The sequence below is a fragment of the Pyxicephalus adspersus genome, chromosome 3, assembly GCF_032062135.1.
Source record: "Pyxicephalus adspersus chromosome 3, UCB_Pads_2.0, whole genome shotgun sequence".
Taxonomy (NCBI): Eukaryota; Metazoa; Chordata; class Amphibia; order Anura; family Pyxicephalidae; genus Pyxicephalus; species Pyxicephalus adspersus.
This window is the reverse complement of record NC_092860.1, coordinates 152889797-152906779: the sequence shown is the minus strand read 5'-3', so window position 1 is coordinate 152906779 and position 16983 is coordinate 152889797. Positions and strand designations below refer to the sequence as shown.

General features: G+C 38.0%; 1 protein-coding gene and 1 pseudogene across 1 annotated transcript in view; both read right to left on the bottom strand.

Annotated features, from left to right (window-relative positions):
- Window positions 1–400: 400 nt before the first annotated feature.
- Window positions 401–1321, bottom strand: LOC140327542 (piRNA biogenesis protein EXD1-like; annotated as a pseudogene).
- Window positions 1322–6582: 5261 nt separating this feature from the next.
- Window positions 6583–16983, bottom strand: part of LOC140327541 (vomeronasal type-2 receptor 26-like) — a 49209-nt gene continuing 38808 nt past the window's right edge. Inside the window, exons 4-5 of the mRNA XM_072406931.1 lie at window positions 10782–10905; window positions 6583–7511 (exon numbers count right to left, since the gene is read on the bottom strand). Coding sequence (XP_072263032.1) covers window positions 6610–7511; window positions 10782–10905 — 1026 coding nt within the window. The 3' untranslated portion in view covers window positions 6583–6609. The remainder of the gene's footprint in view (window positions 7512–10781; window positions 10906–16983) is intronic.

The following is a 16983-nucleotide window of genomic DNA, read 5'->3' as shown; positions in this document are numbered from 1 at the left end:
TATATAGAGATATTGCAGTTTTTTATGCTATCTGGTCCTAATTAGCCATTTGCTAAAGACCGTTTGCTGCAGAAAAATTTCTGTCCTACTCTAAATCCTACTTTAAAAAAATACAGATATTTCCATTTGATACTCTTGCTGTTTACCAAAAAAAGCCATTTTGCTGAAGAAAAAATTTCGGTTTTACCGTTTTTTTCAGTCTGGTACCTCTTGCTATTTACCAAAAAAATTTGGCTGAAGAAAAAATGTCTGTCCTTCTCTAAAAAGTAAACAGATATTTGAGTCTTTGATACCTCTTGCTATTTACCCGAAAAAAGCCATTTGGCTAAAGAAAACATTTCTGTCCTACTTGTTTTTTAATAATGACCAATTCAGAGATCGGGCTTTATTTTTGCTTATCTCACAAGGAATCCATGGCTGGTAACATCATATATTTTAAAGCCTTTCTCTTTTGCTGTCGGACACAAAACTGCTGAAGTTCTTTGGGAAGCTCAGAGCGTTAAGTTCTCAGTCACAGCTAAATCATCTGCTTTTGCTAGGCAAGGAGCATTAGGATAGCTTTCAACTAACAATGTTAAGTCAGTGAGCATGCCATCCAACAAAGCTTGACACAAATCTAGGAGGTGTGATACATCCAGAGCCAACACTTTCAGCAAAGTAGCAGACAATGAACGATCGGAACACATATTAGGATTTTGCTCCATCAATGTTTGTTTGATATTCAAGAAATGTACTTGTGCAGATGGCATATTTAGATACCGAGTCAAAGATTCCTTCATAGTAGATGTTCGATGAGGAAGAAAACCACCAGTCTCCATGGAAAACAAGTACACTTCACCCACCTGTGTATCAAAAACATTATTCACAAACACACCATACTGGTGGAACAAAATATCTCCTAGCCAAGGACAGTCATGGGTGACCTTTAGGATGCCTTTGTCTTCAAGCACCACTTGGAGACCATTTTTAAAGACCCTTGGTCCCATGGTGAGGATGTCAAAGAGGTAAACATGACTTCCTGTGCTCACCTGCAGCCAGGACAGTTTTCCATAGCGACATATGTTAAGGCCAGAAGCTCCCAAGCTCAAGACCTTTTGGTGCTGGAGATGCAGAATCTTTCTTCTATTGTCTTTCTTTCAACCTCTTGACCTATTCCTATTTACCAAACAAGACAGCTTGGTACAGTTAAAAATCTGACGATGGACTACACCCAGCTCTAGAAGCCAGTTACCAATGTGGTCCCCACTCCTTCTCAGGGCCCATGGCCTCCTCCTCCTGCTGTTGCTTGCTGTTGACCCACTCTTCGTCTCTGGTCCTTCATCTTTTTGCCTAATGTCACTGAGCTACTTCTCCACAACTTTATGGGTGGCATTCTTAAAACATGCCATCCAGATCATGATGCCAGCTAGCAACGCAGTCTTCTGCTGTTTTGATGGCAGAGACTGCTGCTAGTGGGTTGAGTTCACACGTAACGCCACCCTTTCTCAATGTTCTATTGTTTATGCTGCCTTCTGTACGCTGTCCATCGTTCAAAAATCCTATTTGCCTGCCATTTTCTGGAAAAACACAAGGTCTTTTGGAACTTTTGTAATTTCCCCTTGTTGCCACTGTTCTCCTACACATACCTAGAAAATGTGGTGTTTCCGAATTCCAGTGTGTCTGAATAAGAACAGTGTGTCTGGTCACAAACTTGAAATGCAGCTTCATTGTCTAGCGAATTATCCAATAACAGAAACCGAATGCTTAGAATCAGGAGTGCCCAAAATATGTACTAATAGAGAAGGTAAAAGCAATATGGGTACAGGGCCTAGCCATGTAAAAAAGCAGATTTACCTGTAAATGGTATAAAAAATGATGGAAATAATCAAAGGGCAACAGGTGGTTTGTGTCATCCAGTAAATCCCCCAACCACATAATACCTCGCCTCTCCCAGAATTTATACACCTTATGTTGCGTGCCCTGAGGAAAACTAGGCATGGATCGTATAGGCGTCCTAACAGTTGGACCCTGTGGATATTGGTAAAGTTTTTTAGTTTCTCACTAGGCTAATAGGGTGTCCGCAATAACAAATTGGTGCTTATGTCACATGATATATTGGCATAGGGCGTGTTATGCAATCCCAGTAATGACCAGTGCTGAACTAAAAGGGGTTCTAATTTAACAACTGTGTAAAAAGAGGTAGTGTGCCACCAATCCTTCACATAAGGTGATGAACATGCTAGATTGTACTTGCGCATATCCAGGAAACGTGACACCAAGATTTTGTTTGGACCGTGATAACCTGGACCTAGCAATCAGAGAGGTCTTGCCCCGCCACAAAAAGGTAATAAAAGTGGCTTAGGGGTTAGCACTCCGGTCTTTGCAGCACTAGGTCCCAGGTTTGATTTCCAGCCAGGACATTATCTGCATGGAGTTTGCAGGTTCTCCCCGTGTCTGCCTGGGTTTCCTCCGGGTACTTCGGTTTCCTCCCACATCCCAAATAACATGCAGTGAGGTTAATTAGGTTCGCCCTAAAATTAACCTTAGAATACATTAATGCCATATGACTATGATAGAGACATTAGATTGTGAGCTCCTTTAAGAGACAGTTAGTGACACAACTATGGACTTTGTACAGTGCTGCGTAATATGATGGCGCTATATAAATACTGTGTAATATTCATTTCTGGATATCTGAATGGTGGAGCAAAAACAATAGCGTCTGCATAAGGTAAAGCAACCGTGCAAAGCTAATAATCCCTTAATGGGCACCCATAAAGGATAAGAGCAAGTTTTTCCAACTATTAGGTTCTGACAAAATGAGTGGGGTATATTTTAATTTATACATGTCTGGGACACTGTGAGTGACTTGAACTCCCAAATAAGTAAAGGCATGTTTAACCATTTTAACCCCAGCTGCTGAATCACTGTCATTAACCTCAGAGGCGGTGACGCTTGTAAATACATCAGTTCGCTTTTATTATAATTAATGCAAATCCCAGAAAATGGAGCCAAAAAAATGAATATGTTTTATCACCGGAGGCAGATCATTCTGTGGGTCATTCAGGAATAATATTATTTAATTCGTAACATAGCCAACCTCACCTGCCTATCCTGAATACTGAGCCCTCTAAACACATTGAAATCATTGAAAGATCTCGCTAATGGATCTATGGCCAGATTAAATAAGAGTGGTGACAGCGGGCATCCTCTACCTAGAAAAGAATGGTATGATAAGACTCCCGCCACCTGAATTCAGGCTGATGGATTAGAATACATTGCTTTCGTAAATTGTGCAAACAAACTAGTAAAACCAAATTTATGAAGTACAGCATGTAACCAGGGCCACTCAATGCTGTGTCAATAGAGCACCCGACACGGAGGAGGGGCCAGACAACCTATTATATTCCAAAACTGTCAACTGTCAACTGTCACATTGTAAGCAGTGCCCAATACAAGTCCAACAGGACTTAAGTTCAATTTCGGTAAAAGTGAAGCCAAACTCTCAGCCAAGATTTTAGATAAAAGCTTAACATCAATATGAACCAGGGTCTAGTAATTCTTTCTGCTTTTTGGTAACACATTGATATATACTAAACAACCAGAAGGCAAGTATGAAGACATTGCAAACATGTCATTGTACAATTTAGTTAATGCAGGAGTAACCTGGTCAACAAGAATTTAGTAAAATTCGTATGGCAAATCCTCGGGTCTGGGTGCTTTAGCATTAGCAGAGTGTTTGATGGCTGATGCAATCTCTTCTGATGTAATAGGAGAATTACCATTACATAAATCCTCTTCCAATAGGCGGGGCAATGTTAATCAATCCAAAAAAAAATTGTCTCTTCAAGGAATCACTCCCTTTCGATGTATATAAAGATTTATAGTGGGCAGAAAAAGTAGCGGCTATGTTGGGAGGTAACAGTTAGCATCCCGGATGCTTGTAATCAGTGGAGGTGTTTGAAAGCCTTTGGCCAATTTGCAAGTTAATGTCCTGACTTGTTGCCATATCTGAAGAAACCTATTGGCGTTTCAAGGAGTACAAAGAGTTTTGTGGTCTCTGGGGACAGGTAGGGCCGGATTTTGTAGATGTTGCGTAGATGAAAGTGACAGGACCTGGAAATGTTCTGAATATGGGGGGTAAACAAGAATCCATGAATAACATTTAGAAGATGCTCTAAGAGATAAACTGGTGAAAAGTCATGATGCAGGAACACATTGTGTTGATACATGTAGAGATAAGCTAAAGGGCAGATTTGCCTGTGAGAAGTGTGAACAATGCAGATAGTTACCCAGATCTTACACTTTATACTTGGAAAAGTGTTTAAACTAAAACATTTTTTTTTATTGTAATGCTTGTAATTTTGTGTATTGTCCTTGCAAAGCCTTCTACATTGGTAAAACAAAAAGCCTTTTAAAGAAATGTATATATGAGCATGTAACTTTATGACCACAGTGGGCTGGCATTTTGCCAGAAATCATGAATACAATCGAAAAGTTTATTTTGGGCACTAGAGGTGATGAATATAGCAGAATGTGGAGGTATTTTGGATCCTAGACTTGTACAACATGAGTGAAGATGGATGTTTAATTTAAAAGCCACTGGATATCCTGGTTTAAATGAATGCATACGTTTCCAACCTTGTAATTGATATCAATTCATCCACTCGATCCAAAAAATCTGCTTTAAAATCATTTAAATCTTAGCTATGTCCTTCACCAAGATGGAAATGTTATATTTGAATTGGATATATTAATGTATAATAATATGTTGAATATTTCTCTGGAAAGTTTTTTGTGGCTTATTGAGTGATTTTCCCAGCAACAGAGAAAAAGTACAATATCCTATAATAAAAATGATTCTATCATTTGAATATACATATCTTTTAAAAATGTAATGCATAATTTAAAAGATGTGAACCAATACCTGGTAATGCCAAGTTTCAAGGTGAGTAACTTATTCATCAGGTTGAAAATCATCACTATTGTGCATGCCCAGTGTAATAGTGAAAAGCGTCTTGGCACCCCACCACTTTCATGTTTAGCCATTACTGTATATGTTTTGCATTCCTGGGGAGACATTATCCCCTCATGCTTCAGGGTGTGAGGCAGTAGGTGGCACATGTCCATAGAGATGTAGCTCCATATTGACGTCTGACTCTAGACGTTATTTAGTATAAATATACCCGTGGCAGTACCATTCTGGCAGTCTGCCACTCAGTATATGCTTTAGTTGGACAAATTTCGTCATATGGCATTTGAGGCTTTTGGACCAGGATGGCGTGTTCATGCACATGATATAAATGGATTAAGTAAATCTAACAGAGGAATATAGACTTGGAATAAAATATGTAAAGATAGTAACCTTTATGTTTCTTCTGTATTTTACAAGTATATGGGGTTTTGCTTTGGCATACATTATGAAACTTACGAAAATTTCTCCTTTGCAGGATGATAAATTAATCCTTTGTTCAACTGATGGTCTGAGGAAGTGAAACGTATACGGACATTTTAAAGATGGTTTGTTATACAAGGTATTTATTGTTAAATTAATAAAAATGTTGAGTTTTATATGTACAATTACCAATCACTTCAAAATATTTGATTGTTGATTTAAAAAACTACTAAACTACCTAACTAACTAACTGTTCTATAGGTGACTGCAAAATGTTTGTTTATAATTGCTCAGTTTTTCTTCTCTCCCAGGAAGCCTAAAAATACTATAAATTTGCCACAATAGAATGTGGAACTAGTGTGGCTATCCAATAATCATCTGTTTATTATCAACAATACCTTTCTGAAGACAAGATCTGGCATACTCAGAAGGAGATTTCCCTGCAATTGTAAAAAAAAGGCCACATTGAGCATGCACATTTTTTTTTTCATTTACAGCAGGATATGTCTTCTGTTCGCGAGCCTGCAAGATCTGGGTGTTTAAAAAATTTTTTACACAGCATTTTATGTGGATAACCCAACCCCTGCTTAGTAATATTTGTTCTAGTTTGATGTAGGTAGCCTCTCCCACACCTGTATCTATGCTTTTGTTTTCTCTGCCCTCATCTTTAAGATGTAGGAAAAAAGTCTTGTCCTGAAAAGCGTGAGAAAGAGAGGGGAGTAAACTCTATGTATATACCTTGTTATGTTTTTAGAACTTTGTATTATAAGATAGAAACCTTTATTGAAAAAAAGGAATATTCATAGCTCTCAAAAGATGCTGCTGGTTTGTAAGATTTTTACAAAATGGTATATTGGTATAATTATATCCAAATATTTAACTAGATACTTCAGTACAACTAGATACTCTAAATTGCACCATTTAAACTATCTTACTGTCTATAATTGTATGTTTCTCTCTCTCTCTCTCGCTCTCTCATACTAACCTAATTCTATATCATATCCCAGTTATCCTTTTAAATAATTAAAATAACTAAAATAAATTACTAGACAACAATTGAATGCATTTTAACTTTAATATATATTGTATTAAGGCTGTTTTGACAGTCTGAATTAAGCAGGCAATATCAGCCGTACACAGGTAATATGAGTAACAAATAATAGGATGCACATTACTCAAAAGGAGTTATCTTAAATAAATTGCCCACAGATAATTCAGATTTTTTTTTTTGAGAATCATTTTATGCAGAAGGATTTTTTCCTGGTATTCAACTCAGGTTTTAAAATGATAATATAACATTTTGGGAAGAATATACACCCTAATAATCCCGCACTGGAGGCCAGTATGGCGAATACCTCCACAGCCACCATGTATTTCCCTCTGGTGCTCAGATAGGCCGGGATCATGGCAATCCACACACTGCAGAACACCAGCATACTGAAGGTGATGTACTTGGCCTCATTAAAACTGTCCGGTAATGTCCTCACCATGAAAGCCAGAACAAAACTCACAGCTGCCAGAATCCCCATATAACCCAACACAGAGTAGAACCCAACAACAGACCCTTCATTACACTGAATGATGATCTTCCCAGGATAGGAGTGCATGTCATACTCTTGGTAGGGAGGAGAAACCAAAAGCCAAATTATACAGATCAGAACCTGGACAGAGGAACAAGTCAGAACCAAGGAGTTAGATACCTTGATTGTGACCCATTTTCTCCAGTAACTGCCGGGTTTGGTGGCTTTGAAGGCAATGCAGACTGTGATAGTCTTGGCCAGAATAGAAGAGACAGCGATGCAGAAAAAGATCCCAAATGATATTTGTCTGAGCATGCAGGTTATATCCACAGGACGACCGAGGAACAAGAAGACACAGAGGAAGCTCAGCAAGATGGAGATCAGGAGGATGAAGCTCAGATTACGGTTATTTGCTCTCACAATTGGAGAGTTTCTGTTATTGATAAATTCCCCTAATACAAATACAGTCATGGCTGAGAATATCAAAGATGCAAATGAAAAAATAGAAGCCATTGTATCATTTTCATAGGATAGAAATTCATATGTTTTGGGAATACATCTTGCCTTCCTCTCATCAGGCCACTTTTCATCGGAACATCTAAAGCAGTGCTCACTATCTGCAATGCAATAAATTATTTGTATTTAATGTTAAAAGAAGGGCAGACCTTTTAAAACATAAAATGCTATTTAAAAGTAAACTATTAACAATTTGGATGTTTTTACTATTAGTAATTATGGCTGGCTTAATATTGAATAGACATTGATAAGATATCCACAACTAAACTTTGATATTCAATATTAGCCATACTGCATGCAACTTATTCTAGGAACATTCAAACCTTGGATAAAAAAGGCCAATAAAAAGTAACACTATAGTGTTAGAACATTTATTTTAGAAGAAGAAGAGGAAATATATACAATCGGATTATAAAGAAGATTCACTGAAAAAGACATTCAGTCCTATAGTCTATAAACTTTCACTATAAAACATTAACTGTGAATAGAAAATAGACTAATCATGTCTGATCCTAAATGAAAATGGATTAAGCTTTCACTCAGAATAATAAATTAATTTTTGCATTCACCATTTCATATTTATTTCATTAATGCAACATGTTATTATTGAAAAACACAAAACGAAAGTTATTATACAGTGCAGGTAAGTTATATTTTGCTCCCCTGCTCACCATTCCTGTACCAAAGAAGAAATGATATATAATGCGTCCTGTCAGTAAGGGGGGAGCTATCTTTTCTATCCCAAAATTTCTGCAATGGACACTTCCTGAGAAATGTGATTTATGTGACAGATAACCAAGGAATACATGTTTTGCCACTACAACGTCAGGTCCCTACATCTTCCCGTTTCTGAGAAAATAGTGTTCACAGAAGGTAAGTAGCCAGATACGTGTGACAAGATAGCTTGGTATGATAGGTATAGTTTTTCTATTGCTGCAGCAATAAAATTTTAGGGGGAGTTAGCCACAAGAGTCCCATCTATATATTATACCTACAGCTCCCCTTTCAGGAGAAATTGGAGTTCAGAGAACATAAGGGGACATTTATATGTGACAGGGCACCATGGTATGGTAGGAGTGATAAAATTTTAGTTGGGGGAGGGGGGGGGTAGACACAAGAGTTACCCACTTATTCTATATTTCACTTCCTCTACTGTTTAAGAGAAATTGGGGTTCACATATGGTAAGTGGCCAGCTATATGTGACAGGATAGCATGGTATGATAGGCATAGTTTTTGATGCTGTAATGATTACATTTTAGGAGGAGTTATCCACAAGAGTCCTGCGCTTGCACTTACATTTCCCTTTTCTTAAAATGGAATTGGGGTTCATAAAAAGTAGGGCAATATATATAACATATATATAGCCAGGGGATATATAACATTTTAATGGAGAAGGGGGGGGGGCAAAGCATTTCCTGGCTCAGTTCCTGGCACCGCAGCGTCTGCAGATTTGACTCCAGCTAGCAGTGGTACTGAGCCTCTCCACTGAGCCAGGGTTGCATGGCATAAGGTAGGGGTAATCACACCGCAGCCTCACCACCAACTGACCTCACCACCAAGTCTGAACTCAGCCTTGAATTTTTGTGAACTTCAAGGGGCACCACAGCTTACAGACAATTGGAAGTACCCTAATGTTTATTGCCATGAGAGTGGCCCTTGGGGGTGTCCAACATGCAGACTGGTCTTGATGTGAAAATATTGTTCTTGAATGCTTGTGTAACACAATGTATATCAGCATGACAACTTCTAGTCTACCCTAAGAACTAATGGACAGGGTGACACTATAGAAGGTTAGTTGTAAAACATTGGTCATTAGAAAATATATTCTGGTGTGTTTGTTATGGCATGCCAGGGACTGGTGGCACGATACACATTATTTTACGGATATTTAATTGAAGGAAGCAATAGTCGGTCGATGGTCTTTAGTAGGCCTTTTACATTCTCCTATCCTTGTATCCCCAAGCTGATTGCAAAAAAAAAATTTCTTTTTATTTAGGGATATGCTGATAGCCTACAGTTTATAGCTCTGTTACACCGAGTTTGCCTATTGGATCCTGTCCTGGTTTTCCTCAGGGGTCTGGGCTTACAACTTTCCGTACCTGGGCACCTGGAGGCATTATAATTCTGGACCATATTCTGGACGGTCAAAGTGAGATTTTGCCATTTGCTGTTAGGTGCGAAGTACACATTGCCCCCATACCACTCATTTTAATGTCACCAGTTGAAAGGCACTTTGTCTTTGCATGGTCGCCCTATTCCACAGTTCCCTCCTTCTTTATGCCAAAATTATTAGTTTATCATCCTCCAAGTTATCCATAACTGATCTTTATGGATTTCTTACTTTTTGGTCAGAGGACCAGGCTCTTAAAGTACCTCATGCTAAAAAATGGGCTGCTTTTTTTATATACCTTGTGAAGATACTCTTGAGGTGATTGAACGCTGTTGGGAGGTGGTTAGAGAGTCTATCGTCAGTGAGGGGTGGAGTGAAATGCAGTTTAAGATTATTTATAGGGCTTATTACGCTTACAACCTTAAACTTGGTCAGCAGTCTAATGATACATTTTTAGCAGCCTGCCCGAAATGTCAAAAACCCTATGGTTCAATTGAACATGCACTTTGGTTGTGCCCTTCTATTAAGGCGTTTTGGGCTTTAGTATTCCAATGTATGAATTCTGTTTCAAACTGTGTCCGTCAGGTATCTCCATTATTGGTCTTTTTTCATACAAATTTTGCTTTATCTGACCCCTCCACTAGTTGTCTTGTTTTGGGGAAATTTGACCATCTCTGCTTTCTGGCGAGAAAAAATTGTATCATACAGAATTGGCTTAAGCCTCCCTCAGTTACAACAAGTGCTTTTTAAATTGATGTTAATTGACAAGACCGAAGCGTTGCATCATATGGAAACACATACAACAACATTTTTTGATACTTGGATGACATTTTTAAAATTTATTTTATCCCCTGATAAGTTGGAAGCTATCATAGATGCTTTCCAAGACTCTACATGGTATCACCTTAGGGCTTTAGGGGCGATAACTGATTAAGCCTATCTGCCGGAGGTTTCTTTACATGAGCACTGGTGTTTTTCTAATGATAAGACATGATATCTTGCTGTTTTTGTACCTTCTGACATGTCCAGCATTCTAGTATACTGTTAATTTGTTAAAATGTTGTTAAAATGTTTATTATTGCTAGGAAAAATGGTTTGAGAATATATTGTGTTGGTATTGTGGAATAGGGTTTATTCCTGCTAAAAAAAACAGTCTTACTTTATGTTTGATGTTATTATATCCTGATTTGGTATTATACCATTTTATCACAATAAAAAAAAACTTGTTTAAAAAAAAAAAAAACATTTGATCACACCTACCTGTAGAATTGGACACCTCTCCCTCAGAACACTGAACGCAGTCATAGCAGCAGACATGGATTTTTCCCCGAGGAGCTTTTCTGTACCCAGGAGAACATCTGACATTGCAGCGGGATATTGGGATCTTATTACAATTCATAGAAATAAATCACAATAGATAAAATAAAAAAAATAACTAACATTTTGTGTGCAAGTAATGGGACTTTTAAGGCATATAAATATTTTATATTTTATATTTTTGTCTTTAAAAACAAAATATCAATAAAATGGCCTAACAGCAAATCAATCAAATGAATTACAATAGTGGTACATATACAGCATATACATATAAAATCTCATGGTTATAGTCTCATAGCACTATAGAATTTCAACGCATTTCACGGCTATATCCGCTTCATCAGAAAAAACATTTTTGAGACCTAAAGTATAACATATACATCATAATTTAGTTTATATCACAGAATTGAAAAAAAATCTAATTTGCAACTACATATCAATATATTTCATGTTTCTTTGTTATTTTAGCAAACACTTACCTTGTAAGTGATACATTGATTGTTAATGATATAGCAATTGTCTCTTCCCAACACAATACATGCGAGGTCACAGAAGGAGAGAGTGAACAATGAGGCCAGGCGCAGGTCGTAGGCTTGGATAGGGGTTATATACAGGTGCACCTACTGAGCATTCAATTGTACTGTCACAATACCTGTCGGTTCTCACAGCCGTACCTGCTAAACCATCCTGCTGCATCCCGTGCCTGTGTACCCTGCCGAGCTGCCAAACGCAGCACTCACTTTATGTCCCTAGCTGACAGAACATGCAGCACTTCCTGTTCCGCTCACACTGACACAGCAACGGGAGGAGTAGCTCCTTAAAGAGGCAGAGGCTATTTAGTCTCAGCAGTAATGGAGGCTAGTGCTGTGACTTTGATACTCTGTTCGTGATTTATTTGTGATTTCTGACCTGACCTGCACCTGGAACCTGACTTTGCCTGTCTGCCGCCTGCCCTGACCTGTGCCTGGAACCTGACTGCATCCGCCTGCCACCTGTCCCTACACCGAGGCCGCTCCAGCCTCCCTCCTCAGGTAGGGTGAGCCCAAGAGTCATGACCTGGTTACCCCCAGCAGCAAAGAGCCCAGTAGCCTCCTGGCTACTGGCTTATGACCCCTTGAGGAGTGCCTTGGTGAAGTCCTGGTGTTACTTAGACTCTGTGCCTTGGGTGATCCCATGCTACCTGCCTGAGGAGATCCTGGCATATATATAGTATCAACTGCATATTTGATTGCAACAACTATTTTTATATTATCCTGTATCAATTGGGTACCATTCCTAATTTATGTTTAAAGGATGATTAATGCAATTATATACTTTTGATGTTGGTGTGGGATTACTACTCCCATTAGTTGCACTCATATTTATATTTCTTTCAAACATTAACTCAATTGTAAATCTAAAAGAGCCAAAGGGAAGGTACCAGACAAATAATTATAAAAGACATCCCAGTACTAAAGCTCACCTCCAAGTGGCTATATATGGTATATATGTACCACTATTGTAATTGATTTGACTGGTTTGCTGTTAGGCAATTTTATTAAAATTTGTTTTTAAAGACAATATTAAAAATGTTATTTGATTTTATTTAAATGCCTTATTAAACACATTGGCCCTGATTTATTAAAGCTCTTCAAGGCTGGAGAGAAAACACTTTCACCAATGAAGCTGAGTGATCCAACAAACCTGTGAATGATCTGGTCCAGGATTCAAAACATTTGCTAACAAATAGCAAATGACATGTCAAAAAACGTATTCTCTCTAAAGCTGACCAGCCAATTGTCTAAAAATATAACTAAAACACAAGTCTGTATTAAGCATATTACCAGGATCCAAGTGAATTCTGCTAAAGGAAATAACACCCAAACAGACTTATTTCTAATAAATTAAGGCAGGGAGATGATGGGGACACTGGAAAAGGAAGCCTTAGAAAAAAATTGGTGGACTTAAAAAAGGGTAAGAAGCTGAATTGAATGTAGTCCCTCTTAGCTACTTGAATGTACTTACAATACACAAAAGCACAATCAACTGTACTCTAAACTAAGAGTTCCTGTAAAAGGGTGACATTGCAGTTGCAAAACTGAAAAAGAGTCACTGGTGCTGGCTGGAAAAATCTGGTTGGTGCTTATTCAAACCAGTAATCAAATATTTTAATTTCCCAATCTAAAGCTCAAATTTACTCCATACTGACATTTTGATAAATGTTAAAAATAAGTTAAAAGATACTGCTAGTTTGCATTGACAAGATTAAGGTCAGTTTACAATATTTATTTTTAATCTCACAGAAAACAATTTCCCCCATTTTTTCTTTTTTTATTTACTACTAAAATCAGGGAAATTGAAGTCTAGAAAATAAACAAAAATAAAACTCTAATTATAAGACTACCTTTTCTGTTTGGATTAAAAAAACAAAATCAAAATGTCTTCATCTGTGTAAGAAAAAGAAAAGACCAGCAGCTCCTAATGTCCTCAAATTAAAGTAAACCTCTTGAGTCTGGATCTAGAATTTACCATACTATGGCTAGCAGAAGGAGGGAGGTTACCAGTAGCTCATGAAGCACATAGCCACCAGTGGTAGCGGGCAGAAAGAAGTCCCAATATATATGTTTTCACAAGGCTGATTCCTTCCTTCCAGCCAAGCTTTGCCTTTTGTGAACTGGGTAGCTCATTCATCATAGCAGGGGATATAATGACAGTGAAGGTGATACATTTACCTGGAGCTAGGCTGTATTAAGCCTTGTTGGAATATACCAAGCTGGCAATAATTTTCAACCAAGGTGTCTCTGCACTCTACAAACACATAGCCCACAATGTTTTCACTTTTTGGAAATTTTCATCACCCAGCCATGCTATGGCAGATATGTGCAAAAGTGTCTATGGGCAGAGGCATTAAAAGTCTTTCATGGCTCATTAATTTAATGTCTTCTGCAGCACTGAAAAGTCACTGTCATGGGTTATTGGGCATAAAGATTGAACATTTAACTAGAATTATGTGAGTATACCAACCAGATGCTTTTGTACCCATAAGTGTCATGTCGGAGTGAGTTTTCAGAGCAGCAAGTGGAAATATCACTCCCAAATGGACTACATTATCTGCCCCCAGTTTGGAGCAACTGACATTCAGGTCACCAATCTTGGACTGTAACCTGTTTTTGAGGCCACCACCACTTGCAGCAAAAATAGATATGAACTTTTCATCGGGTAGATACAGACTGCCCCATTTGACTTAAATTTGTTGAGTAAACCACTGATTGTTATTTTCGATCTCCCCCCCATACAAAAACAAAAAAACAAAAAAAAAAAATAATTCTTCCTTCTTTGTACAGAATTAAAGTTTGTAGAAAAAGTAAAAGTCTGATGGGAAACTTGGAGGACATTTGGCATTATGTATATTTTAACCCGGAGTGGATATTAAATGTCATGGATAGAGAAATGCGTAACTGTGCTACTGCATATTTGCGGCATTTTATTTGGAATTCAGGCCTGGAGTGTCCTGGAAGGAATGGGTGGGCCTTCACTCCATTCGGCTTCCAGGCCTGAAACTGAGAAGAACTAGGAAGCACCTAACTCACAATAATAGGACACCTGTCTTTGAGGCAAAGGGAAGTTGCAACCTTCAACCAGGTGTGGTTCAGGCAGAAAGGCTGTGCGACGCCTGTAAACTGGGAGGTCTCCCAGAAGTCTGGTAGATCAGCAATACTGGAGAGAGTGTCAAAGAGTGAGGAGGATATATTTTGAGGTTTTTTGGCATGCTGTGAATAACACAGATCCACTGTACAGATCCTCTATACCTCCCTTGCTTTCCCTGAATTTACAATAAAATATTCTGCCTGCAACTCAACATACAATTTCTCTCACAATAATTGGTAGTGTCATTGAATCTGGTGCTGTTGATATAGTATGTGCTGTAGATATTGTTTCAAATTCTGATGCCATTATGGCAACTTTGCAAAATGTCGTACATGCCTCTTCAGGTACAAATATTTTGAATATTGCAAAGCAACAAATTGATGAACAAATGTCTTAATATAGTTACTCAAGGTTTTTGGTAGATGTGTCGCTCATTTTCCTGGAAAGATCTGAATAAATCATCAAAACATTGTAATAATGTAAAAAACAAGTAATACATTTGTACCGGGTTGGAGATGTTCAAGGGGCTTTGTGAACATTTATGAAAGAGCATATTCAATGAATGAATGAAAGAACCAGGGCAGAAGGTAATATGAAAGGTAATGGAGACAAAAGCAAGGTCGGTCTGGTCTGATGTGGTATACCAAACAAATGCATGGTAGAGTAAGGATACTTCAAGTTTTTGTGAACCGTGAACATCAAAATCTGCTGGCCCTCTTATTAGGTAGCACTACTCGTCACTACACTACTAGTCAAGAAATTATGAATGCTAGCAGTCCTTTTTTCCTGATAATCTCAATACTATCAACTTGGGTTATATTAGAAACCTGAGAGAAGATAGCAACTGAATGTGACCAGATCTTTGGAGATGACAGCTCCCGGATCATTTTCTGGAGTGTACACGTCAAGTGTGAAATATGGAGCTGGAGTACATTAGTACCAGAGAAGTAGTAAACCATTTATTCGATTTAATAAAATATTTTTGAGTCTAATTGGTCCATTGAAAGGGCAGTTAGATTTTGTCAACTGTGTAAGGGGAAAAAAAAGATCTAAGGAAAAAAAACTCTAAAGAGATAAAGGTTGTTCCCTTTTTGTTCAGGAGGGTCATGCCATGAATATATTTGCAAGGTCAAGTTAATAAGTTCTAAGAACTGCACAGTCTATTTTTCAAATTACATTTTTCAGGTTTTGAATATGGGCTATGTGTAGTCAGACATGTAAGGGAATAGCATGACAAAGTATTTAAAAGTTTGAGTTTGGTGAGTAGATGCACAGAGTTTTGGGTAGTAGATGAATTCAAGCCAATATGCATTGTTTTTTAACCATTTTCACATATCTTCCATACCTTTCCTATTCAGTTGTTCAATATAAGTTGTGTAATATCTGTTGCATACCTTACATACTGTTAAAGATTTTTTTTTTAATCTGGGGCTAAAGCTGCTCTTGCTGAAGGAATTAGGTATGCAAGTTTAATAAATTGGAGACATTGTTAGTGTAGGTGTCACTCAAACTAGTAGTATGTTACTTTTAAAAAAACTATTCAGTACAAGGATCTATTTTCTTCTGCTCCATTCACCTTTATTATCATCCTACATTTGTGAGCCTTAATTTGGTGTTCATCTCTGTCACTCACCCGATCATGTTTCCATGATATCAGATGTGGGCTAAATGTAAGTTGCTGATTTTCGGGAAGAGACTCATCAAAGTGTCCAACATGTTTCCAATATGTGACATTTTTTTCTTTAAAGTATGTTATCCAATTTACAATGTCCAGCACACTGGGCAGGTCTCCTTTTTCACTAAAATGTATTTCCCTGTTATTTGAATCCTTATAGTGTAACATTTTAACATAGCGGGTTACCTGAAATGATACAAAGTTTATAATAAGCAACAACAATATAGAACATTTCCTGGAAGTAGGGCCATTTCTGGCCAAACGCAGCCTATGGGAAGTTCTGGGCTGTGAAAATTGCAGTCCAGCCATCATATCAGACTGAACATTTGCACTTCCGCAGGTAATACCTCAGTTGCAACAGAATGTCTGCCAACTCTCCCCCAATCAAGGACAAAAATGTTATCACTTTTTTTTTCTCCTTATCCCTTTCACCTTTTTCTTCCTCTCTATACATGGATCTACCACCAAAAGCAAACAAGTGGGTTAAGGAAACTTCTGCCATGATCTGGTGAAATGGGGGACTATAGAGGGGAGGAATATTAGGAGATTGGAGTTATTATTAGAGGGCAGTGTGGGGACAATAAGGAAGTGGGGCATTGTGGAGTCATTATGGAAGGAGGGACAATGTCAAGTCCCTTTGGAGAGGTGGGGTGCAGTCTGGAGTCGTTTTGGAAAAGAAAGGTTTATTGTGAAGTCACTATGGGAGGGGAGAGGCAGTCTGGCTTTGTTATGGAAGGATATTGATGCATTAATAAAGCACTTAAAGGAAATGGTGGGAAAAGCATTTATTGAAAAATCACAATAAACACTTAACATTGGTTCATTGAGCTGCAGTCCTCCTTT